This window comes from Osmerus mordax, chromosome 1, assembly GCF_038355195.1.
Source record: "Osmerus mordax isolate fOsmMor3 chromosome 1, fOsmMor3.pri, whole genome shotgun sequence".
NCBI classification, from domain to species: domain Eukaryota; kingdom Metazoa; phylum Chordata; class Actinopteri; order Osmeriformes; family Osmeridae; genus Osmerus; species Osmerus mordax.
Window position 1 is genome coordinate 8810755 of NC_090050.1, and position 27320 is coordinate 8838074.

Below are 27320 nucleotides of genomic sequence, written 5' to 3' on the forward strand. Positions count from 1 at the left end.
AGATGCTCTCCTGCCTGTGTCCTTGGCCAAGACATGGCGCGCTTGGTCCTGACCCGGGTGCCGTAAATGAAGGCTGCCCACTGTTCCTGACTCTCCTGGGAGGAGGCCAGTCATGGATGGGAGAAATACAGAGGACCCGTTCCAATTTGTGTGTTAACGTGTGTGTGTCGGGAAGGGGGGGGGGGGGGGGATGTTGTGGGTTATCACGCATGAATAAAAACCTTGTCACCATGCATGTGTGTGTCGTGTACACAAAAATTGGCTAGTAAAAGATTCCACCAGGAATCCATCTTATTATTAGTATGAGGTAAGAATGTATTGCTTTGTACGGAGCAAAATTTGGGTTGGCCCCACCAAATCTCAAAGGCTTTTTGAAAAGTTGGCAGCCCTGTTTCAGTGGACATTCAAGTGATACAAGCATGTAGATGGGGCGAGGTTGGCTAATGGATGTAATGTTATTTAAATCACTTAAAACGTGAATTCTGATCTTATTTTAAACATTATCTTATCTCTACTGTTCTAACTTGTAGGGGCAAGAAGTGAACAGTGGGCTCGTGAACAGAGATGCGCGCGCTCGATAATAAACTTCTGACGCCTTCATCCGGGAATTTGGTACTATCTCGCTCTCCAACATGGCGGCGTCAGGTGAGGTTTATGTGGGTGAACGACCTGGGTTTTTTAGGTGTTTTCAGGGGGTAATAGCTCGACACAACTTACTAAATGTAGTTTTAAGGAACGCATAAGCCTTACCGTTGAAATCAGTGGCAGTGTCTTATGATTGAAAAGTATTTATTGATTGTTTTTAAGGGATACGAAGCAGGGGCCGAGAGAAGGGATGTAGCCGACTAGCTACACCGCGAGAGCGATTTGCTTTATTTGATCATTTTCCTTATAGTTTTGGTCTGAGCCGTGCATCGGATTGGACACTGGAATTAGATTTAATATTGATCTTGTATCTCTTCAAATTGTCTTTGTCGGTTTATGACATGTGGTGTTGTGTTGGCCACTGCGGAAAGAAATGCCACATTGTGCCTTCGTAGCAATGCTAGCCACAATTCAGTGGCGCGGCTTAGGCAAGCTATGCTACAGGCGCAAGCGCATTTCTTGGAGGAGGGGCTGGGTGAATGGTATGGGGTTCTCAATGAATACCCCCACGTGCACATTTTGGTTTCCCAGATGAGTTATGTGGAAACCCATGGGTGAACCTGGTCAGTTGTCTGACACGTCTTAAACACCCCTGGCGCCTTCCCAACTTAAGCCGACTGCCTTGCAAACTCCAGTTCCGACGATGGCGCACTTGGTACTGGCGTAGCCACGAGCACTAGGCCCTAAACCTTAGCAGACTTTCCCGTCGTCAGCAGTCCTTTGGTGACTAAGCCTGTATAATGACTAAGGCAAGGTGCTTAGCAAGCTATTAACCTGCATATTGTGTCTACGGCATATTGATCACTAGATTAGAAACATCGTTTTGCCTGATTAGCTAGCTCGAGCTAACTGTACATTGCTAGCTATATGGAAGCCGAATTGGATGACAAGCCACCTTGTTAGCTTGCCAACTAGCGTCAGCATGCACAGAAACTAAATGTCATTTCAGTTAACTTAAGACTTGTGAATTAGGGTTGTAAGTTCGATCTGAAAGCTGATCAGACCATTTGTCACGGATATGATGCTTAGGTTAGGATATTGCTGTGGTTTGTGTGTGTGACGGGGGGAGGGGGTGTCCAAATAATTCACCTAAATTAAAAACTGTAAGAGTTGGCCAAAGTGCTATTGATTTATTGACAGTTTGGCATATGTGACAACTGTCCAGCCAGCCTGTAAACAGTGAGTATGTACACTGTACCGGGCAAGGGTTTGAGTTGTAAACAAAGTTGTGTGCGGTTGTGATGTTCATAGGAGAAAAGAATGTCCTGACAGCTGGGATTTTCACAATGAAGCTGCCATCCCGCTTTGTTGCTTCCAGTCCGCTACAAACCAAAACAAACCTAAACTTGCCCCGTCGAATTGTATTGGTTCTCTATTTACCCTCCTCACGGGGGGGGGGGGCAAGTACCCATACAAATTTTGTTGACAGAAGTGATGGAGATATCTTGGACACATGCTCCTTTGCAAAAAGTCTGAGTTGAGCATATCGGCATTCGTTTCCCCTCATTAACTAGCGTTTTAACAAGCCATATAATTGGCTGCACAAGTGTGTTCTGAGTTACAACACAGTGCAGCCATGCCACTCCCTTTTAGAATGGGCCAGTGAGGACAAGTTGGCTTGTCCTGCTTTGACCGCTGACATTGTTAAACCGTCTTCTGGAAGACGCTAGGCTGCACAGTGCTGAGCCCTTATCTGACTTGCTGGTTGCATGGGAGCACCCCAGCGCTGGGTAATGAATGCTAACGGTTTGTTCATATGCAGCTGTCAAGTGAGTCTTCTACAAAAACCATTCACTTGTTGTGTTGGGTTGGGTTGGCAGAAATTAGATTTTTCTGGGTTGTCTGGGAGACTTTGTGGAAATGGCATCCCATAGTATTCCAAGGCTGGAAGCCTGTACAACTACCAAATTACTCTTGTTTGAGTATTTTTTTTTAATGGGGTGGCATTTGTATAATTGTTAGGGACAATCTATGCATTTATTTCGACTGCCATGTTTTTGGTCAGTGTTCAAGCTCCTCATTAAGCTGCTGTTTGGGTGTGTTGCTATTGTGACTGCTGTTAATTGCCCTATTACTTAGTCACTAATATCGCTGACTACATGAAGTCAAAATGTCTAGCCATTTTCAAGGCTACTAGACCTCTTGCATAAGAGCTCTTGACTCACCTGTTGAAACTCCCAGGCGAAACTGTCTTTAGGAGACAAAAAGAATCATGGAAATGTGTACATTTTCAAATGGGTATCGGTGGTCCTGACTATGGAGGAAGCTTAAGGACTTTCTGTTTTGCCATTAGTTTTTTCAATACAATACAATCCACTAAGCCATTAATAGCTAACTTAAAAGGTTGAGGTTTATGATGACATGGCATTCCTGGAGTATGTTATTGCTTGTTGTGTAACTCTTGGTTTATACTAAATACACCATAAGCACAGAACATTCCATTAGTCCTCAAACAGGGCAATGGAAGTCTCATCTGCTTGTAAACATAACGACTAGCTTGTAACATCCCTGTTTTTTCTTCTCCTTCCAGCTAAGAAGAAGAATAAGAAGGGGAAGACCCTGACTCTCACTGACTTCCTGGCCGAGGACAGTGGGGGCAATGCTGCCCCCAGCTACCCTCCCGCCAAGTCCACCAGCTGGGCTGACGAGACCGACGACCTGGAGGGAGATGGTGAGTTTGCACGTTTCCTCGACACGGTACTTACAACTCCATTCAAGTCCGATTGAAGTCAGTTGTCCTCTGATTCACGTACACCTTAAAACTACCTGCATTGTCGTTTTTATGGGTAGATTTTTTTTATTTTGCGTCCGAGTTGCTCTCAAGACAAAGCACTCATAATTTAAGGAACCAGGAGTGCAGTCATTTTGTCACACTAATATTCTGTGCCTGGACACAAGTAAACTGCTTCCTCACACCACCTCCCTCCACACACGCACACACCACCACCTGCCTACACACACCACCTGCCTCCACACACACACCACCTCATCCCTCCTCCTTTTCCTCTTCCTCAAGTCTCCACTTCCTGGCACACGGAGGAGGACATGTACAGGGCGCCGGCCATCGACCGCTCCATCCTGCCCACGGCACCTCGGTCGGCCCGCGAGCCCAACGTGGACCGCTCGCGCCTACCCCGCAGCCCCCCCTACACGGCCTTCCTGGGCAACCTGCCCTACGATGTCACCGAAGACTCCATTAAAGACTTCTTCCGAGGCCTGGCGGTAATGGTTGCTCCACTTCCTACCATCTTGTCTCCTTTCCTCGTCTCTTATGTTCCACCTATATGGAGGGTGTCAGGTGGCTGAGCGGTGAGGGAGTCGGGCTAGTAATCAGGAGGTTGCCAGTTCGATTCCTGGCCGTGCCAAATGACGTGTCCTTGGGCAAGGCACTTCACCCTACTTGCCTCGGGGGGAATGTCCCTGTACTTACTGTAAGTCGCTCTGGATAAGAGCGTCTGCTAAATGACTAAATGTTAATGTAGGGTGCTATAAGGGTGAATGAGAGCCTTTACAATAGGCTTTACAGCCTGTGTCTTTTCTTAGAACCACTGGAGTCTGTAGAATAGGGCTTGGGGGTTTCTTGGAGACACTAGTACAAGTCAAGTGTTGGAGACGATCCCCCAGTGTTTTTGGGAGATGAATCGAAATAGCTTTCCCCACAGTCATCGTTAAAACCATGCCACTCGCTCATCTCTTATTCCCACACCCTGCTTATTTTTTCCGCTTCCATTTCTCCAAGGCAATGTTTGAGAACGGGGAGGCTCGTTCAACCCACAGGGCTTGAAGCAGTGGAAGGATTTAGTGTCGTAAAAACTGGACTTTCAGGTTGCACTTTCGTTTTGACTTATGTCTGTACGAGGATGCCTTTGCTGAAGAAACGACAGTCTTATGTGTTTGGTAACGGCCCTGCGAGTTCCCACGCTCGGTGACAAACCTGTGTGCAGTTGAGAATCCTCCTGTGTGTCTGCTCCGGCGCCTTAAATAGCGCTAGTCACCGTGTGTGAAGGCCCACGGCTGCAGGCTGGTGCGGTGCCAAACACCATCCCAGTATTTGGAAAAGCCTCTCCTCGGAGCGCTGCTGACTCGTTTCCTTCATGAATATGCATGAAGGTCTGTGTGGCGTTACTCTAGGCGAGTGAAGGTACTTACCAACTGTTTAGCTAACACAGCCATGCTTGGAGGATGTAAACGGTTGTAGTCTTCGCGGGGGGGGGGGGGGGGGGGGGGAGGTTGTTTCCAAGTCTAAACCACAGGGGTTGAGATTGGAATTAGCGATGGGCGTTACTGTCTGCGAGTGGACCAGGCTTCCCAGTGTCGACCTTCCTCGTTCCTCCCCTCCTCTGTCTCTCCTCAGACATTTACTATCCCGGGGAGGAACCAACGTTTAGTGATGCACCCACGGTGTCTCTCTCATTCTCATGTCTTGCTAACCACCACTCCATTCATTCCTGCCAATCTAACCACCACTCACACACACTAAGGCTGTCAATGAATATTCTAAATTCGAATGTATATTTGAATAGTGGTTAAAAACAGAAATTAGAATGTGAAAATTAATATTCGAATGTAAAAAAAAATCTAATAGAAACACAACCGCAGCAGCAGCGTCTGTCTGCTTTGCGGGTGGGCGCGCGCCTCAGCGCCGCTGCTGACAGTTGACCTGCGTGGAAGATGGCAGAAAGTGCAGAACCCAGCTTGACCGCAGCAGAGAAAGTGATTGTAACCCCAAAAAATGAGTTTTTGGTCAGTTGGTCACGGATTTTGGTCAGTTGATGATAAACTTGTTGAGCCTACAGCTAAAGTAGTGTGTAAGCTATGTTAGCTTACCATTCAACAACTAGCAACTTGAGGCTACATCTCCATGTTTACCACAGCACAGCTCGCTCGGAGCATTCAACGTCGGTTCTATACTGTAAAACTTAAATTAATGTTAATAATATTTGTTTCAATCACTGAATGAAGCCTGACAAATTTGGGACAAGAATCGCGACCTTAAATTGCTTGCACAAAACTCTTGATCAGAACTCTTGATCAGAAGCATTTGTTTATTGTTGTCGTTCATTTTACACCGCTTTGCGCACAGAGCGCGACGGTGCGGGAGAGAGAGGGAAAGAAAGAAAAGGAGTCAGGTGGCTGAGCGGTGAGGGAATCGGGCTAGTAATCCGAAGGTTGCCAGTTCGATTCCCGGTCACGCCAACTGATGTTGTGTCCTTGGGCAAGGCACTTCACCCTACTTGCCTCGGGGGAATGTCCCTGTACTTACTGTAAGTCGCTCTGGATAAGAGCGTCTGCTAAATGACTAAATGTAAATGTGTAAATGTAAAGAGTGCGTGTGTGCGAGCGAGAGGCCAAGGTCTGCGGTCTTGGCCATTAGTTCATTTACTTCTTTTTGTGTAGGTAATATGTTGTTAAATATGTTTAAACTTAAATAACTTAAGCCTACCTACAGTATACAAGTAGTTGTATCTTGTTGTATTAATTTGTCATGTTGACGTGCCTAATGCGCAACCAGAAATTCGAATGTTTTTTTTAAAGGGAATATTCTAACGTAATTTTTGAGCAATTTTGACAGCCCTAACACACACACACACAGTCAGTCTGACTCACCCTGTCTTCATTCCGTCGCTCCCAGATCAGTGCCGTGCGCCTGCCCAGGGAGCCAAGCAACCCCGAGAGGCTGAAGGGGTTCGGCTACGCAGAGTTTGATGATGTGGACTCCCTGCTGAGGGCACTGAGCCTTAACGAGGAGGTGAGATGACCAACCCCAGCGTTCTATCAACAGGCTTTTAGATCATGTTTTACTGCCGTGGTTGACCATGCAGTTATTCCTTGAAAAAAATATTGCTACTGTTCTTAAAAAAAACCTTCTCATGACTATGCTAATCAAGTCTGTATTTGACCTAAATAATGTTAAGCTTTACCTCAATGTTTCACTAAATGAGTTGAAACTGACATTCACATGTGTCCATTTAGGATTTTAAGAATCCCGTTTGGTTATTGAGAGGGTGGAATGCATTGCAAACTAATCGAATGTGACTCAACAGAAACCAAATGTCTACCTGACCCCACATCACTGTGAGGAGCTCTGTTGATAATACCGTTCATAATGCACGTCGCAGACCAACCGAGTTCTCCTCCTCTGTCCCCGTAGAACCTGGGGAACCGAAGGATCCGCGTGGATATCGCAGACCAGTCGAATGACAAGGGTGAGCCGGAACCCTTGTGAATATTAATGTGCCGACCTGCGTACATGTGCGGCTCCTCGTGAAAAAATTCATAAAAGAAAACTATGAATGGGAAAATGTATTTCGCCGGTGTTTCCAAACAAGTCAATTTCCCCCCCCTAACTTGTCTTTGCCCTCCTCCTCCCCTCCTCAGAGAGAGACAATGGTCAGATGGGAGGTCGGGACCGGGGAGGCCGCATGGCGGACATGGGTCCCGACAAGACAGATACTGATTGGAGGGCCCGCCCGACCGCAGACGCCGACGATGGCCCCCCCAAGAGAGAAGAGGCCTTTGGTGAAAGTGAGTCACCACTGAGCCAAGACGTCCTGCAGGACAAGGGCGTCAGGCGCGCACACGTAAAACAACATATATATATACATACACACACACACACACACATTCTCACACACACTGAGGTTTTTGACCTGAAGAAGTAAATTCTTTGGAACTGGAACATTTCCAGGCTAGGGGTGCAGTTCACAGCTATGCCAGGCCCCGCTAAACTAATATCTTGCTTGTTTAGTTTTTTTTTAATCATTTACATTTGAACAATTGTCTTCTTGATTTTTATCGACTCTTCAGATTGTGCGGATGTTTTCCAAATATTTGTTTGCTTTGTTCCGTTAACGTTCCTCTCTTCCCTTCGCCGCCCTACCAGGGTCACGAGACCGCTTCGAGTCTGACCGCTTCGGGCGTGACGGCCCCCGGCGTGACAACGACCGCTTTGACAGCGGTAGGGACCGCTTCCGCGACCGTTATGACGACAGGGACCGCAGAGACTTTGACCGGGGAGGTGAGGCCACGAGTGAGGATCCATATTTACATTCTTTTTTTGTTTTTCTTTTACTCTTGAATGCTGTTGCAGGGTTTCCTGCAGAAAATGTGTTAGTTAAGGTGGTAGGGTGAGGTTTACCGGGGGGGGGGGGGGTCAGGGGGGTTGCCATGCGCATTTTTATGCGTGCTGCAGAGAAGGGAGACTGCCATTGGAATGAAAGGGAGAATACAGGACAGAGTAACACGGCAGATATCGCTCTTTTTTTAATTGTGTGTGTTGCTTAGGCGGCCGCCTTAACTGCAAAGTGCTGCGGGAAACCCTGTGTTGTAATATAACTTGACTTAATCCAAGTTCTGGGTGGTTTTACCATGTGCACAATGGAAATGTGAATCAGTTCAGTTGTTTGTTCTGTCATTGATCTGTTTGTCACTATCCTTTGTCAGGATTGAATTGCAGTTTGTGTATGTTTTGAGCTTTGAAGAAACCCCCCCCCCCTCTCAGTTCTGAACTGTGTACTTCTGTGAAACGTGTGACCCCAGGTTTCGACTCTCGCAGCGGCGGGGGGCGTCGTGCCTTTGGCAGCGGCTTCCGCCGTGACTACGACGACAATCGGAGCAGCAGCGACCGCTACGGCGGCGACCGGGGAGGTTTCGGCGGCGACCGCGAAGACCGCTTCGAGAGGCGCGAGGAACGGCGCGAGGAGAAAGGTGAGGGTAAAACGAAGAGTATCAATACTACGTCTTTACAACATCACGACTTGCAGTAGCCATCCTGTTATCTCCCCTAACACAAACTGTGGAATGGTGTGAAACACCATTGGTGTGGTGTGAAATTAGTTTGTTTCGATCAAAAAGCAATCATTGAGGAAGTGCACCACCAGGACACAAGCCTTCAGATTAGAAGGTTGGATTTGTTTTGGTCGTTGCTTGTAGGTCTACACTCGCTGTCTGTTTCGATCCTGCGAAGAGGGCGGCAGCGCCCGCCCTGTCCCTTCAACCAGCGAGAAACTGATTTAGGATTGATTACGTCTCCGGACAAAACCTCATAGTCACCTTCGTCCCCCTCATTTAACCAATTCCTCTCCTCCCTCTCTCAGGTCCCACTCAGAGGCCCAAGCTGAACCTGAAGCCCCGTAGCGTACCCAAGGAAGAGGAGCAGGCCGGGGGCGGAGGCGGCAGCGCGGCCCCAGCGCCGGCTCCCAGCTCCGGGCGCGCCTCCATCTTCGGCGGGGCCAAGCCGGTGGACACGGCGGCCAAGGAGCGCGAGGTGGAGGAGCGTCTGAAGAAGGAGCAGGAGCGGCTGCAGAGGCAGCTGGAGGAGGACAAGAACCGGGGCCCTGAGAGGAAGCCCCGCGACAGAGACAGGTCACAAGCGGCGTTTCCCCCCTACCAGTTGTTGTCGCTCTGTTGTGGGGTATAAGGAATTGATTCATGGATGGAGCGGTTTTAAGAGTAATTCATAAGTGTAATTGTGGAGAGAAAGGGAGAGGAAAACCAACCAGGGTGAATGAAATCCAAGCTGAGAATGATCTGTGATGACCTCAGAGTGAAGCTTCAGCAGTAGACAAATGACTCACGTAGAAATGGAAGAGATGTCATGTTCTGACACAGAGGAGCGGGTTACCCCCCCCTTTACGAGTTGTTGCTTCTCTTATGGGCGTTGCACCTTCAGGGGTTTTGGCCTTTTGCACCCTGCTTGACAGATATGACAGGGCAGAGATGGGGTCGGGAGTTGACAGTTGTGCAGGACGATATTCAAGGGTTATGTTGACCAACCTCTGCAAAAAAGGTTTTTAATAAATATATGGAATATTTGTAGTAATATAGGAATATAACTAATTGGTTAATTTAATTACATAATTAGTATAACTAATTGGTTAATTTAATTACATAATTAGTATAACAATGTGTCCTCTGGATAAGAGCATCTGCTAAATGACTAAATGTCCATTATCTTTTTTTTTTGTGCTAATATGCTAATAAGTGTCAGCTGCCTTATGAAGTATTGGACTTGCCTATTTCATATAATGCGGTGCTTTCCTACAGTTCTGAGTACTGGATGGTATCTGTTTTTTGCAATTTAATGCATCAAGTAGAGACTAGCTTCATGGTTCAGGGTATTAACCAGACCTCCCACTTCCTCAGGGACCCAAGCTGGCGGAGTGAGGAGCCTCCCGCTGAACGCTCCCGCACAGGAAGTGAGTCATCACAGCCCGGAAGCACTTCTGGGAGAGGTACGTTTAAAACACCCTTGTTTCTGCTTTTACCTCAATAGCACTTGAGTCTATGTCAGAGGATGAGAGGGGCAGTTTTATCTGAGATGGTGAACTTGGCAAGGGGGACAACTTCGACTAACTTGTCTCCTTTCATACCTTATGATCCCTTTCTGTAATCATGATACCCCCCAGAAATGTTCACTGCACCCCCAGTCAAAGCTGGCTGCATCGGGGCCTGGGTTGAAACCCAGGCTTTGCAGCTTTACCCCCAATAATAATAAGAATAAAAACTAGTGCTGTCAAACGATTCATTGCTTTCTCCTCCCAGCTTCGCGGCGTAGAGAAAGCGAGCGTTCCGTGGAGAACGAGGTGTTCAGTGGTAGGGAAGATGACCCGCCCTCTCCCGGGGCACGCCCCCCCTCTTCCAACTCCTCCACCTCCTCTAAGGAGCCCCTGAAGGTTATGCCTGCACCCCCTCCGAAGGAGAACGCCTGGGCCAAGCGCAGCACGGTGAGCGCTGGGTCCAGCGATGGTGATGGACGCGCCCCTGTCTCCCCCAGTGGCACCACACCCCCCAAGCTGAGGTAAATGGTCTTAATCATTTATGTGAAATCCGAAGCCAGGTTATTATTATGATTATAAACAAAAACTAAATGTGAAACATTTAACAACTTTAAAATTATCTATTTTTTTTTAGTTTTATTTATCGTCTCGACTTTAGATACCCTATTATAATACCTGTTTTCCGGTGATCATGATTCCCCAACTTCCGACAATTCTTGCCTCTTTTCCAGTAGTGAATTATGTGCATATATTAGTCAAAGTGTCCTACTAGTGTTTCCATAGTTTGTTTTGGTTATTCTCCTTGCATCAAAAAGATGTAGGCAAGTAAATGACTAGCTGTCTACCTAGCTAACTAGCAGGGTAGCCTGTTTCCATCCTAGCAAACAAGGACCAAGTGATGGCCAGGAGTTTCTGGGAAAAATCTTATCTAAACTATTGCTGTAGAATTACAGGCTATGTAAGTGAGCTGGAAAAGTGTTGACATCTATTAATTGGTTTGAGCACACACAAGCTTGTGGCTAGCCTGTGGCCTTGAGCGTGCCTAATCACATTTAGAATTTGGAACAGTTTTCAGTGTTTAGAATCTTATTATTATTCATCAAAATGATCCTGTAACACTTGCGTCACAATAAAGTTTATGGAGGATCATTTAGAATGATGTGGAATTAAAGAAAATGACGTCTTTCAAAACTAGCTGCTGCATTGCTCACTATTCATCCTAGCATGTTGGATCATTCTGAGTTTCAGAATTGGCTGAAGTTGTGTGCAAAGCTTGATCCAGTCCAAATGCTAGATATTTTAATGAATGTGAAACTTGCAAAACAGATTGCATACTAAAGTACAGCCATTCCCAACCTTTTCCACTTCGCGGCCCACTTGCATAGCTTGGCGGCCGGCCAAGTGCAAAACTTGCAAGTGCAATACAGAATTTTTTCGATCATGGTCAAAGTATTGCCAAGCAACCTATTGCTCCGGCAAGAGTTGCATTGGAAAGCTGATTGATTACGCTTGACAACAAAATGAAGAGCATGTTGGTGACAACATATTTGAGTTTGTTTTTGTTTTTTTGTTTTCCAGCTCTCATTCTGCAGATGAAAGAGGATCTGGAAAGGGTAAGTTCCACTCGTGGGTACTGGTGAGATTGTCAGTGTGTTTCTGTCTAAATAAGGAGCAATCAAGACGTTTTGGTGGTTCTAACCTAATCCAGAGTAATCTGACATGAGTCTTTTGGTCTAACTCCCAGACTAAGAGACTATGCTCTGAAGTCAAGATTGAGTGTGACTGACAATTTTGGGTTTTATTAATCGGCCTCGCCCCTAAATCACTTCTAATTGGTCATGTGATTTTCCTTAACATCCCAGTCATTGTAGAGGACTGGAGTTGAATAGAACTCTTCTTGTAATTTCCCTTCTAGCTCAGTGTTTTGATGATTTGGTGCTTTGATTCAATGGATCTAACAAGGGAAGACTGGGGCAAGGGGGTAGAAGAGTGGACTCAAATCTGGAATACTGTGGTCTAATCTGGAGTACTCTAATCTGGAATCCTGTAGTGTAGTGCTGCCCAGTCTTGGTCCTGGACCTCCTCTCCTGATGGTTCAACCATCTCTGAACCCACTGCAAGAAGTATAATCTGGTCCAAAAAGTTGTTTTAGGAGGAACCCTATGGAAGTGTGCTCAACGACACATCAGCATATATTAAACAAACATTCCATTTCAGAACAGTTGAAAGATTTGGACTTGCTGGGTCACTTCATCCCGGCTTGAGTCCTTCACTAAAAAGGTGGGAAACTGGAACAGAGAGAGAGTTGAGCTGGGAACACCACTGGGCAGCTGGTTGTAGTGTAGCTGTGGGGAACCCATGGTCCTCAACGGACACAGTGTCTGCCGGGTTTCTACGGGTGTTTCGGGGCACCAGGCAGGAGCAGGGATGGTAGACCCAGCCAGGTTCACTGGGCGCTCCCTCATCTCGCTTGTGCCCAGCCAATTAGAACCTACTTTGTGCAGTCGACAGAAGATGACGGGTGTCCCCTTTTGTTGTGGCTCTTTATCTTCACTCGACTCAAGTTGTCTCAGAGCGAAAGCGGCAGACACTGCAACCATTAAAGGACGATGGTTCTCCACGCCCCCCCCCCCCCTCCCCCCCAAGTCCGGTTGCATTCAAGACGGCAATGCTATAGATGTGTGAACCTCCCATTCGACACAAGAACGCTTTGCGTAAAGAAGGCAAAACCATCACGCTCTTCAATGCAACCAGGGCTTTTAGCCAAGGTGGCGTGGAACGACAGTTGAGCGTAGCCTCAACGGCAGTCCCACCCCAACCCCATCCTCACTGTTTGGGCTCTCCCTTGCAGACGAGAATAAAGTGGACGGTGTGCGTCGGGACCAGGGGCCCTCTCGGGGTAGAGGGTTGGCCGCAGGGCCTGCAGCTGGGCGGGGCCGAGGAGAGGGGGCCAACAGAGACCGACGGAGGGAGGCAGACAGGTCAGCCCAAAACGAGTGGTGCTAGCAGGGGGAGAGGCAGGATACCTACATGGGACCTTTTTTAAAGGCTGGTTAATAGTAAGCGGGATTTGTCAAATCACTTAAGACTGACACGTACGTTTAATAATTGTTTTTTTCTTTCCTGTCCTTCAAGATGGCCAGTTGTTTAGAGACTAACCACAATTCCCTTTTACAAGGGATATATTCAGTTTGAAGCTGTGAACTGCTAACTTACTCTTTCCGATGGCCAATAATGGGCAAACGTCGCTTTAAAATGGTTGTGTAAGTGTTTCAGTACGGAATCAAAAATGGCACACTTAAATGTATTCATATTTTTTGCAAAACCTGACTGCAAAATTGTTTACTACTTCAATTGATTGACATTGATACCTGCTTGTAAGAAAGTAATGCAGACAACTGTCAACCAGCCTTTAGAGGTTACTGAGATGACGAGGGTGTGACTAATGTCCTTCTTCATGTGACTTGATCAAAATGGCCTGAAATTCAAACAGCGGCCCACTACCAATCGTACCATGACTCTTGGTAAATGTGTCAGTGCTTGTATGTGCACTTTTAAAAAGGCTTTGACACTCCAGCGAAGGTTGACCTAGTGTCCGTTCTGATTGTAGAAAGGATAACAGAAGAGACCGAGACTCAAGACCAGCACCAGAGCCAAAGAAATACGAAGAGTCCCCCACCCCCGTGAGTCCCGGTGATGTCAGTCTGACTCACCCCCCCATAGTGCATTTAGTCTTTCCTAAACCACCACTCCCTTGCACCCCATCCCTTCCATTGTCAGTCTTCAGTTCAGTCTTCCATTGGAAATCCTCACAACACTATAGTGTTGCTTTCAGGCCCCCCCCCCCCCCCCTTTTTTGACACTTCCCCGCAGCCAATTGTCCATTCATGTTGGCTTCAGTCCTTCAGTGAAACTCCTTAGGTTTCTGCTCTCTGCTGCTAGATAGTACCTGGTTTCCTTCCTGATGATGGCAGTCACCAAATATCTTCCTGGTGCCCCTGCAAGTCTCTCGCATCATCTGAAGCCATGCTGTGTGAGGAAAGGGAGAGTGGTGGGGATCGCTCTTGACGGACATGTTTGTTTGTCTGTTTTGTTTGACGCAGAAGTTCAGCTCAGCCAGTAAGTACGCAGCTCTGCTAATGGACGGAGACCAAGGAGATGATGTGGAGGACGGCTTGGAGTAAGACGGCGATAAGAGAAAACGGCGAGACAAGGAGGGGAAACGTCAGACAAAAGAATCTCACATTTAAATAAGAAATCTCCTCACCTCGAGTAGCGGCTCCCGCGGAGGGCATCAACCCCCTCCCTCTTCTTTGAACCCTCCCCTTCCACCCCACCCCCTCTTTTTCAGGACTTTTCGGTTTCTAAACAGAATAGTCACATACTGGACTTATTTTAAATGGCAAAAAGGAAAGGAGTTGTAGCCACATGAAAGAGATGGAAAAATGAATTAATTGTAATAAATAAATAAAGTGGGGGAAAAATATTTTTTTGTTATATTTGTGACTCAGCGTCGGGTTAAGTCTTCATCTACTGCGTTAGCCAGTTTGAGGTGATGAGGACGTTTGTTGGTTGAAGAACAGTTAACCTTGGGTTGAATAGCTGTCCCTGGGGGTTGACTACAAAATAAATAATTTGTGTTTTTGCCCTTGATGCTTCGAGGAGCATGAAGGTTTGGGAGTCATTTGCATGTGGGAGCGTGAAGAACAGTTTTTGTAGCAATGAAATGAAGTCCCAGCTGCTCCTGCACATAGTCAGATCACTTTATTCGGGTTATGATACAGCATGAGTTGATGGTCGAAATTGGTATTTTATCAGGAGATTAATGTAAGTATTTTTGCATGGTATCCCTGATATATGATCTTTAACTAAGCAAACAAAGGAGCTGCTGTACAAGTGGCCAGATGTTAACTCTGATAGTGCTTGTATTTAGTATCACATGAACTAATTGCTGCAATGTTAATTTAGGCAAAACTGTCATAAGAAAATGCTAATCCTAGATGTTCAGATTTCCATTTTTCACTGGTTCTCCCATTTCCGCTTGCATTTCACAACGGCTATACACTTCTTTAGACCTTGGTGGGACTGTGAGGCCAAGTTCCTGAAAATGACCATCAAAACACCTCATCCAACATCCAGTATCATTCATGATTATCTTCAATTACACCACAGATGTTTCAATGTTTCCTCACCACTAAAATGATGACCACAAGTCATTAATTTCCCATACTCTTAAAAAAAGAAATGCAAAAAAGAAATGCACAGCTGTTGCAGTGATTTACTCTTCCTCAAGGAAATGATTCAAACATTTGTGAGAAGCACCACATGGCAGGCTGCAAGGTTTACTAAGAGACTTGTAACATGTCCTCTAATTTATAATAAATTGCTGTCATGTTTTCCACAGATATGTGGTCATTGTGTAAAGGAGAATAATTGGATGCCTATCATTGAGAAAGGGGTTGAAATAAACGCACACTTATAATCCGTGCTCCGTTTTATGCTGGACTGAACAGTTAGCCTAGATGGCATACGTAAAAGGTAAGGAGTTGTGATTTCTAAACATGGCGTATGCTAAATGTACACGTTTTCAATTGTTTTTCAACAAATAATATTGTTTACATAAGTTTTGGATCCACCTCATTAATGTGCACAATTCGGCACAAAGGGCCATTATTTAGAAAGGCAGGTCTAGCCAATGTAGCCTACCGCAGAAGTCGGAGCTCGGAATTTTTTTCTTCCAGTAAATTAAAATGTACATTTTGGAATACATATGTAGGCTATTTAATACAAAACTGACTATCTGGCAAAATATTATACATATTCTAAAAATTCAAAAAACCTCCAAGTTCAGAGCATTCTCATGTAGCCTACCTTTGATCTGAACTCACTGCCTGCAATTTAGAGATCACACAAATTGTCATTGCTCGTTTTAGTAGAGAAGACTTACTGTTCTGTTTTGTGTCATTGTGTACCAAGAATGTAAAAAATAAAGAAAATAGGAATCGTCTGAGGTCAGACACTAGCCGTGTATCATGTTCCAGTTTAAGGAACCCTGGAAAGGTTTAAGCTAAAACTGATTAGCAAGACTGTTCTGAAGGGTCAAGCAATCAGTTTAGATCTATTGAAAACTTGTGAAGACGTCTTGTGAGAAAGCACTCTTCAAATCTGGAAGAACGGGAGCACTTTGCTCTGGGGATCAAAATGCCAGTAGAAAGGTGCATGAATCTCACCCATCCCTGGATTCAGGAAGTTCTTGGTTGCAGTTAGTTTTGGCTAAAGGCTGTCAATCATTTTGTCAATGTAGGCCTACATTTAGGAAAAACTTGCAAGGATGCTTAAACTTGCATGTTAAATAGCAAAAGCCTACCTACAGTACAGTAAAAACTTTGAAGGTACCGGTACATAAGAATGGCTATCGTTAAATGCATGAAGTGTTAGAAGGATTGGTTATTGCAAAAGTGTAAGAAAGCACGGTATGGGGAAGGTTTAAGGAGGATATAAAGAGGCAGAAGATAGTTTTTACCAAAATAAGATCATTAACATTCACACACCCAAGGAAAGGCTAACCTTAAGTTTCCCTTCTTGAGGCCTGCCGCTAAACTGTAATGAAGTGTAACTAACTACATATAGCAGTTCCTATGTAACTATAAATGCGGGTACTAGGCAGTAACATGGTAGTTAACATTAACGGAAAGTGGTGCCCTATTTCTTTTAATGTTCCGATTTTAAAGGGTACAAGACCTTGGTCATGTAGGATTACCAGCTAATGACAGCGGCCACCTGTGTGGTCCACCGACATGACCATCGTCTCTGAGAATACCCCCTGCAGTGTTCAGGACCTTAACCCCCCACTCTCCCCCCCTTCCCCTTCAGCAGCCCTCTCCCCAGGCTAGCTACACAATCTGCCAGACATGCCACCAGTTATTATTTTTGTCTTGAATTATAGTTGGATTCATGACCAAATGTTTTCTTTGACATCTATCATTATTGATGCCTCGTGTTATGTTCCAGTGGGAATGTCTAAATGTCAACTTTTTATTCTTGCCCTTAAATGTTTTTATTTTTCATTGGTCATAATTTATGACAACTTTATCTTGTCTTTAGGCCTCGTCTTCAGGAAAGCAATTTCCATGATGTTTAGAAGAAAAAAAGTGTATTTTGCGTTTAGAGATGACGGGAAATGTGTGCCAGTTTGGATGGTATACTCTAGTCCAGGGCTCTTCAATAGGTGGCCCGCGGGCCGAATCCGGCCCCCGAGCAGCTTTGGACTGGCCCCCGGAGTGTGGTCCGGTAACCTCTTTCAGTTCGTGACTGACAAAAAAAAAAAAAAACACTCGTGACCAGGGGCGGACTTACCATTGGGCTTGACTGGGCTCCAGCACATGGGACCCGTCCTGGAGGGGGCCCCGCCCGTTTACGTGCAGCGGAGGACTGAGCTTTTAGCCAGAAAGCTAAGTTATGCTAACAAGATTCATAGACAAGAACATTGTGTACGGTTGACAAACCGTAAATATAATTTGACGATGTGTTTGACAAGAAGACTAGCTAACTAACAAGCCATGTCATATGTCGAACAAGGTATCGGCAATATACTAGTACTAGGCTACAGTACGGCCGCAGCATGTGTAGCGGGTTGAATAGAAAATGGATGTCAGATGATCGCATCAAAGTTGACATTCTCCAAACAGTAATTATAATTTGACAGTATGTTTAACAACAAGACTAGCCAGTAATATAGCCATGTCATTGTCCCCAAATCAAGATTTTTATGTGTTGGCCGCAGCATGTCTGAAGTAGAGCTAGGTTGACTAGCGAGGTGAATCGAATGGGATGTGAGATGAGCGGTTACGTGACACTGACTGACAGTAAATTCAGAAAAGTAAAATTTTCCAAATAGGTTAAAAGTTGTTGTAATTACATGTTAGCTTGGTAAAGTTTCTCAAAATTGTAAACGAAGGTTTTGACTGCGTGACTGCGTCCCTGATGTTATTGTTACTTATTTCAGACACTTTGTACAGGCTCATACCAAGGAAAGATGTTCTTTGCTCATACAACGTAGCCAGCTCAATAATTTAGAACGGTGAACAGTTTTGCTGGAACTACTTGGCTGATTGGCTGCAGCCAATCAGAATCGAGTATTCACCCAGACCATGGCATTTTAGATGCGTTCGACTTCATGCAGCGCCGGCGTCGTCTGCAGCCCGGCTGACTTGAAGCAGCCAATGGCATTCTCAGATTCAAGGCAGCCGCCTGCAGCCGGCTGCGGTGCTGCATGAAGTGAGTGCATGTCGAACGCGCCTAAAACTTTAAAATAAAATGTTTGTCATTGGGGAACATTTAGTCATTGAATCGTTAATTCAGGAGATTCGTTCAAAAATGCTGATTCATCATCAATGCCATCATTGTGGTGTTGACGTGCATAACCATAACAATATTGTGGGTCTCATACATGATTTATTCATCTTCGTCTTTGCTCCAAAAGAACATGTCAACAATCTATAATGACGTCTTAACATGCCACGATATGTAAGGGATAATGCCCGACGAGCTGTACATTATCACCTGATAATGGACGATGCAGAGGCATGAACTGTCCGACGCGCAGCGGAGGGACTGTCCCTGTTGTTATGGTTACTTATTTCAGACACTTTGTACAGGCTCATACTATGTAGCCAGCGCAATCATTTAGAATGGTGAACAGACAATTTTGCTGGAACTACTTAGTAGGTGTACATTATCACCTGATAATGGACACCCCTGCAGCCAATCTGAATCAAGTATTCACCCAGAGCATGGTATGCATTTATTTTTCTTCGTTGCGGAGGAACAATGGCCAAGCAAGTAGCCTAGCTAACTAACGTTATATGGCCGATACTTTGTTCGTGAAAATCTTGATATTGATTTTGGGACAGTGACATGGCTGGTTAGCTAGCAAATCTTCTTGTCAAACATACTGTAAAATTATATTTACTGTTTGTCAACCGTACACAATGTTATTGCCTTTGAATCTTGGTAGCATAACGTTAGCTTTCGGGCTGATAGCTCACTTTTTTTTCGTTGCGGAGGAACAATGGCGAAATAAACATGTTTTTAATCAATAACTTTGTGTTTAAATGTTAATTGGTTGGCTATAAAATTGTTTTATAAAAGCAATATAGTACTCGTGCGAGTGGGGTAGGTAAGGGATATTCCCACGGGTGTTGTTGCCTACGCAACAACACCCGTGGAGGCCTCCGGCCTCGTGGCTACGGCGAACACCACCCGTGGGAATATCCCTTACCAACCCCACTCTCACTCGTACTATATTGCTTAACCCTTGTGCTGCCTTCGGGTCACATGACCCAAAGGTTCATAACGAACCATCGTTGTGTTTACCCAACTTTACCCAATACAAAAACAAATAAAAATAATTTTCTTTTAACCATTCCAATGTGGGGGGTCTGAGACAGCCCGACAGTTAAAAGAAAATGCTTCACTTTGTTTTTGTATGAGGTAAATTTGTCGCAATACGAAGGTGGGTCACAATGACTGATGGGTCAGAATGACCCGAAGATAACACAAGGGTTAAATAATGGACACCCCTGCAGCCAATCTGAATCAAGTATTCACCCAGAGCATGGTATAATGACTGTTAACAAAATATTTGTAATTGAGTGAGTAATTGAATAATTCATTCAAACCAAGTATTTAAAATAATTCAGATTAATTAAACATTTTAAATAGACAATTAACATAAATTATGTTATGTTTTTTGTTGTTTGTTAGAATCATGATATCTATTTTATTCTCAATTTATTTATTATTATTAAATAATAATATCAGACACTTTTAGAGCCAATGTCACAATCGGCAAAACAAAGGGAAAACTGGAAGCAGCCAATTCAAACCACCAGCACAGATTCGGCTACATAAGGAGCATAAAGTGTAATCTTGTTGTGTTGTTAGGTTCCAGAATCAACGGTGTAAAGGCTCCAATTTTCCATCACCTTAACCCTAACCTGTCAAGATGTAGTTGTTTGTTCTGTTTACAATGTCCCAAGCCTGGTACATGGTCGTTTTCTGGCCTTGACACATGAACTTGCGAATTTTTATGTCGAAACATTCCTGAGATCCGTGTCGATAAGGGCCGCGATTTCTCCCATCCTCTGAAGGAACAGTTCGACCCTTACCTCCACAAAGTCTTCAGCAAAGCTTCCCAACTTGTATCATTTGAGCGTTTCATTTATTATTTGAGAATTTCCTTTATCAATTTAGAATTAATCATTTGAGAATTGTATTAATCATTTGAATTTTGACAGGAATGATCTTTCATTGTGTTCCATAATGCTTCGATATTTTAAGAGGAAGTTGTGAAAGATTTAAAATATTTTGCAAGTATATTTCCATATTACTCCTTATACCTGACACACACTGCATACTATTATCAGGGATTTGACATCTAAAAGTATATGGGTTAATCAGTTTTGTTACATTTTCTAGTCTTAGAAAATATGTCTATCATTCTGGATTTAAAGAATTGTTATGTGTTAACTTACAGAGGACACCTGTGAAGTTTTGCAATTACCCACTTGTCAATCAACTCACTTTTTTGGAACAGATGGTGTTTGTTCCCTGTTGTGGATTTTCATTCTTCATCAGTAATTATTAAATTTGGTTTGTAATTGGTTGGTTTGTCACATCCACTTAGACTAGGGGTCCCCAAACTACGGCATGCATTTGGACCGGCCCTCTGAACAATGCCAGACCTTTTTTTTTTAATTAAAAAATAAATAAATAAAAAGAAAATATGTTCACACTGATTAATATGCAGAACTAAGTAGGCCTACATGTTTTGATTTCAATAGGAATGAATATGAAAAAAGGTAATTACGATATTTACATTCACATTTATGCATTTAGCAGATGCTTTTATCCAAAGCGACTTCCAAGAGAGAGCTTTACAAAAGTGCATAGGTCAATGATCATAAACAACGAGATAGCCCCAAAAACATTGCGGTTAACCAAAACATGAAGCATACATTGTGAAAAGCAAATAAGTGCCAATAGGAACAAATATAAGAACCATAGGAACCAGCAAAGCATGTAGTTAAACAAATTACAAATTAAACAACATGAACCTCAAAAGTGCGAGAGTGTACCTGTAGGAAAGCAAGCAACAATAATATAATTTACAGCGAGTACAAGTAGTTAAATCAGTTAAAAACTAACCAACAAGTGCAACAAGTCACTCAATAAGTAACATTGTGTTCCTGGAGGAAATAAACTAAACTAACATCAGTCTTTAGCTTACGATAGTAATAATGCTCTTTTAATAGGCTATATATCCCTTGATATGTATGGTGCATAACAAAATAATAAACTAATCTAGCATAATGAATACATTTAAAATCATAATAAAATCTCCACAATAATACTGGTAGTCACTCCGGCCCATGTAATTTTCTGTTACAGACCGACCCGGCCCCACATTAAAGAAAGGAAAAATGATCTGGCCCTCGCAGAAAAAAGTTTGGGGACCCCTGCCTTAGACAGTAGTAGCCATTATTTAATGGTGGTTAGGGAATCAGGATAGTAATCAGAAGGTTTCCGGTTCGATTCCCAGCCGTGCAAAATGACTTTGTGTCCTTGGGCAAGGCACTTCACCCTACTTGCCTCGGGGGAATGTCCCTGTACTTACTGTAAGTCGCTCTGGATAAGAGCGTCTGCTAAATGACTAAATGTAAATGCAAACTTACTTCTAAAGGAAGTTTTTGAAGAGGCAGTGTTATGAATTTGATGATAAGGAAATGTGACAAGTTTGACATGTGACAAGTTTTCTTTTGTATTTTTTGCATGATTGAATGACATTGGAACCTACTTCCGTTCACTTCTCGTGATCGTATGGACAATTCTAAAAAATAAACAGTGACGTGGTCACCAACCCATGCAAAAACAATTCACTCATTCAACTATGATTGTTACTATTCAGAGAAAAGTCATCATACATGATTGTAGTCAGAGTTAAGAAACAGGAAGGATGAATGCAGATGGAATGCTTCTCATGAAGGAAGTCAGTAGATACTGCTGTGTGGAGGCTTTTAGGAAGGACTGTGTGTGTACCTGTTGTTATAGCAGTCCCCTAGAAGTGTTGGAAGGAATTTCTGCACTCATCTATTTTAAGATTTTTTTTTCTTATGAGATCTGTCAGCCTGGCTTTAATCACCCTCACTCTGGAATGTTATTTCACTGAATCGTCTACTTCAGAAATGTGATTATTTTAGTGTTAGAACTTAACAGCAACATCATGGTCTTTTGATTACTTCTTAGAGAAAAAATGTCACTGTAGTTATCATTGAAGTAACACCATTCAAAGCTTTGACAAAGATTTAGATGGGATGGATAGGAGAGAGATAACTTTGAATTTCCCAATCAGGCAGGTAAGAAAAAAACAATTGGCCTAAATTAGATTTCTTTTTTTCTTCTTTTTTTTAGTCACTTGTAAATAATTATCCCAAATTTCTATGATCAATTTCTCGAAATGCTTCCTGACACAATCCTTCTGATAATTTCCTTGAAATGAAAAACCTACAAAGATACCGCAACATCTAAAATAGGCTTATTGAATGTTTAGTTTCCTGTTCCTTTCACCTCCTACCTCTGTGATCATATGAGGTTCCTCTTCTCTGATGAATCATTTTGTTCTATTTAAAGTCATGTATAGAAGGTAGTGCCAGAAAATGACTCAAGCCCAAGGGCCCCCAACGGCCTAAGTCTTGCCCTGGACATGCTAGTCAATAATCACAGCCCTAAATGTGAATTATTGTAAGAACCATTTCCTTGTGGTGAGTTCCTGGTGACATCCTTGTTTCTTTGCACTTTGTCTTACTTTGCAAGTAAGACAGCTTTTGTATCAGCATACGGTTCATGCCTCCGCATTGTCCATTATCAGATTATGTACACCTCGTTGGGCATTATCCCTTATAGCACAAGACCCCTCGATGACGTGACAAAAACGTGGTATCAAGTCAGTTAGGACATTCTTGACAGTTTGGCAATATTTAATAAAGATGTAGGCTATGCAAATCAAATATTTGCAAGTTACCTTCAATGACAATACATAAAAGGTATGAAGAGATTAAGTTACAGTAAAGCTTTCATATTGGAGATGTGAATACATTTGATGTTTTAGGCGCTGGGATAAGTAGCATACATAGGGCATCAGTTTGTTTTTAATGAGTTATTTGACAATATAAAAAGGGGTTAGTGTGTGCTTGTGATTGGGTCGGTGAGTGTATGGGTGGGTCCTCAATACCGTGTTTCGACCACCCGATTACTACTGCGCAGACTCTGGTTCCAAATGACATCACCAGCACAAGATGGGAGCGTCCGTATCTGGAATATTTTCGCTTCATTTTTGTACAGTTGGAGGAAGCAGAGACACGTCGCCATCCATATACAGTGTATATGGATATACATGTGTTAATCACATTAAGAATCCTGTTTCCGCATCATCGCAGGTTACTCATTACAGAAGTAAGATAAGACTAGGGAGTCAGGTGGCTGAGCGGTTAGGGAATCGGGCTAGTAATCTGAAGGTTGCCAGTTCGATTCCTGGCCGTGCCAAATGACGTTGTGTCCTTGGGCAAGCCCAGTGGTCCCCACCGCTCTAAGTCCTGCCCTGGACATGCCAGTCAATAATCACAGTCCTAAATGTGAATTCTGGTAAGAAACATTTCCTTGTGGTGAGTTCCTGACTGCATCCTTTGACTACATTGTTTCTTTGCACGAACTAAGACAGAAAGCTTTTGCATCAGATTTCACCCTCTGCCAACAGATACTAGAGAACAAAACTTGTATTATACCAAAAGCCTGCCAGTTGAGAGAGATCCTTTCATCTAGATCCAAGCTACTTTCTTTTTCCTCTGTTCACATTAACAACAACCAACAAAAAACGGACAACTTAATGAAGGCCATGATTGACCTTGACCTGCTCTTTTCAGTGCAGGTCAAGGTTACAGCTAACATCCTGTGCATCCTGTGAACCCAACATCCCCAGATGCAGATATATGAGGCTGATTATCAGACAGAATGAAAGAACCACGCTTATGCAAAACCAAAGACTGCGGAAGAAGAAGAGGGAGATGAGATGACAGAATGTGCTACTGCAAGAACAGGTCTGCTAGCCGGCCAGACAGACGTTGTGGAATGGCCATTCATGCACATTTCTCTTGGTTCTTAACCACCCATAGCAAATTGTAATATTGTCCAGCACTTTTGTCACCATCATCAAGTGACCACAACCTTGACTAATATAAGAACAACATCTGTTCTACCTGACCAGCGACCCAGGAGCTGGATGGTGTGGTCGGCGACGACGAGGAGGCCGCACCGATCCTGAATGAATGTGCGGAATATAGAGAGAGGTCGATACCTGATTTGGCGAGGATTAGGCGGGGCCAACACAAACTTGCAGTTCAGAATGAGTCTCAATGGGAGATTATGGGAGTACATGGCTTTGACCAAACGATATTGGTCAAATGGTTCTATAGTTCCCCATGTAGAGGCGTTAAATGACCAGATGCCCCTGTTTGACATTCTACATTGCTTAAAATCCGGTGTTTGACAGAGTCTGATTAATTTCAGTTATGTGCACGATAAATTCTTCAGTCAGAGTAAGTAATTCAATCAATTGATATATTTTGTCACAAAACTAGCACAAAGCGCTTTACAAAGAGATAAATGATATTATGGGGTACCGATCTTTATATTTACACACATCCCTTGTTCTCTTGTCTGCTCACTACTAAGAATGGAAGAATGGGGCATCGCAATCGGTAATCTCTATCTCTGTCTCTGTCTCTCATCCTCAGCTGAAAGTTTTATCAAGAAGACTTCCATAAGGATGCTCTGACAAGCAAGTACTGCTGCTGAAAAAGACTTCTGGTCCTACTCTGTCCCCATCGCCTTGCAACCCTGTCTTGATCCATAGCTGCAATAACAATCTCTTACAAACAGGGGGCAACAAAGACCATAGGACGAAGCAGAAAGGTGAGCATTCTCCTCCAACACCATTACCCACTGGCTTTTTATCAATCCACATTTTTCTTCGTTCTTGTGTTCTTGCGAACTCGTTTGACGTCATCTTTCATTGCCCAAGTACGGTTCCAATCCAAAGAACACAAGTTACCAAGAACCCCCAAAATACCTGGAAGTGTTCTTTATCCGCCCTTTTTATCGAGGATGCATCGGATGGTGACTTGGTCAGCGAGAATGCATCTGATTTCCCAAAAGTCATTGCAAGAACACGCATCTCAAATCGTTCTCCGTCCTCGGGGTCTTGCAAGCGTTCTCGCAAGGATGCTTGCAAGAACATTTACATTACATTTACATTTATGCATTTAAGAGAACAGAGTAAGAGTATAGCAACGCTAACATTTCACCCTAATTCTGTCACAGCCATGGCACATGGAGTCAAAATTCCAAAGAATGAGGACAGTCACGATCACAATCAGAGCTTTTATTTCACCTTTCATTACGTAATTTTCTGTTACAGACCGACCCGGCCCCACATTAAAGAAAGGAAAAATGATCTGGCCCTCGCAGAAAAAAGTTTGGGGACCCCTGCCTTAGACAGTAGTAGCCATTATTTAATGGTGGTTAGGGAATCAGGATAGTAATCAGAAGGTTTCCGGTTCGATTCCCAGCCGTGCAAAATGACTTTGTGTCCTTGGGCAAGGCACTTCACCCTACTTGCCTCGGGGGAATGTCCCTGTACTTACTGTAAGTCGCTCTGGATAAGAGCGTCTGCTAAATGACTAAATGTAAATGCAAACTTACTTCTAAAGGAAGTTTTTGAAGAGGCAGTGTTATGAATTTGATGATAAGGAAATGTGACAAGTTTGACATGTGACAAGTTTTCTTTTGTATTTTTTGCATGATTGAATGACATTGGAACCTACTTCCGTTCACTTCTCGTGATCGTATGGACAATTCTAAAAAATAAACAGTGACGTGGTCACCAACCCATGCAAAAACAATTCACTCATTCAACTATGATTGTTACTATTCAGAGAAAAGTCATCATACATGATTGTAGTCAGAGTTAAGAAACAGGAAGGATGAATGCAGATGGAATGCTTCTCATGAAGGAAGTCAGTAGATACTGCTGTGTGGAGGCTTTTAGGAAGGACTGTGTGTGTACCTGTTGTTATAGCAGTCCCCTAGAAGTGTTGGAAGGAATTTCTGCACTCATCTATTTTAAGATTTTTTTTTCTTATGAGATCTGTCAGCCTGGCTTTAATCACCCTCACTCTGGAATGTTATTTCACTGAATCGTCTACTTCAGAAATGTGATTATTTTAGTGTTAGAACTTAACAGCAACATCATGGTCTTTTGATTACTTCTTAGAGAAAAAATGTCACTGTAGTTATCATTGAAGTAACACCATTCAAAGCTTTGACAAAGATTTAGATGGGATGGATAGGAGAGAGATAACTTTGAATTTCCCAATCAGGCAGGTAAGAAAAAAACAATTGGCCTAAATTAGATTTCTTTTTTTCTTCTTTTTTTTAGTCACTTGTAAATAATTATCCCAAATTTCTATGATCAATTTCTCGAAATGCTTCCTGACACAATCCTTCTGATAATTTCCTTGAAATGAAAAACCTACAAAGATACCGCAACATCTAAAATAGGCTTATTGAATGTTTAGTTTCCTGTTCCTTTCACCTCCTACCTCTGTGATCATATGAGGTTCCTCTTCTCTGATGAATCATTTTGTTCTATTTAAAGTCATGTATAGAAGGTAGTGCCAGAAAATGACTCAAGCCCAAGGGCCCCCAACGGCCTAAGTCTTGCCCTGGACATGCTAGTCAATAATCACAGCCCTAAATGTGAATTATTGTAAGAACCATTTCCTTGTGGTGAGTTCCTGGTGACATCCTTGTTTCTTTGCACTTTGTCTTACTTTGCAAGTAAGACAGCTTTTGTATCAGCATACGGTTCATGCCTCCGCATTGTCCATTATCAGATTATGTACACCTCGTTGGGCATTATCCCTTATAGCACAAGACCCCTCGATGACGTGACAAAAACGTGGTATCAAGTCAGTTAGGACATTCTTGACAGTTTGGCAATATTTAATAAAGATGTAGGCTATGCAAATCAAATATTTGCAAGTTACCTTCAATGACAATACATAAAAGGTATGAAGAGATTAAGTTACAGTAAAGCTTTCATATTGGAGATGTGAATACATTTGATGTTTTAGGCGCTGGGATAAGTAGCATACATAGGGCATCAGTTTGTTTTTAATGAGTTATTTGACAATATAAAAAGGGGTTAGTGTGTGCTTGTGATTGGGTCGGTGAGTGTATGGGTGGGTCCTCAATACCGTGTTTCGACCACCCGATTACTAC

At 43.5% G+C, this 27320-nt stretch overlaps 1 protein-coding gene across 7 annotated transcripts; it reads left to right on the forward strand.

Annotated features, from left to right (window-relative positions):
* Positions 1-597: 597 nt before the first annotated feature.
* eif4ba (eukaryotic translation initiation factor 4Ba) lies at positions 598-14409 on the forward strand. 7 transcript variants are annotated; one of them, XM_067247077.1, is made up of 15 exons: positions 598-645; positions 3176-3316; positions 3662-3867; positions 6278-6394; positions 6797-6851; positions 7024-7170; positions 7529-7675; positions 8185-8358; positions 8742-9009; positions 9790-9878; positions 10189-10444; positions 11502-11536; positions 12775-12904; positions 13534-13606; positions 14027-14409. In XM_067247077.1, the coding sequence occupies exons 1-15, from the start codon at positions 633-635 to the stop codon at positions 14105-14107; spliced, it is 1932 nt and encodes a 643-aa protein (XP_067103178.1). In that variant the 5' UTR covers positions 598-632; the 3' UTR covers positions 14108-14409. The 7 variants fall into 7 exon arrangements, with proteins under 7 accessions (XP_067103178.1, XP_067103179.1, XP_067103180.1 ...); XM_067247078.1 differs by having other exon boundaries at positions 8185-8352; XM_067247079.1 differs by having other exon boundaries at positions 7529-7663.
* Positions 14410-27320: the final 12911 nt, after the last annotated feature.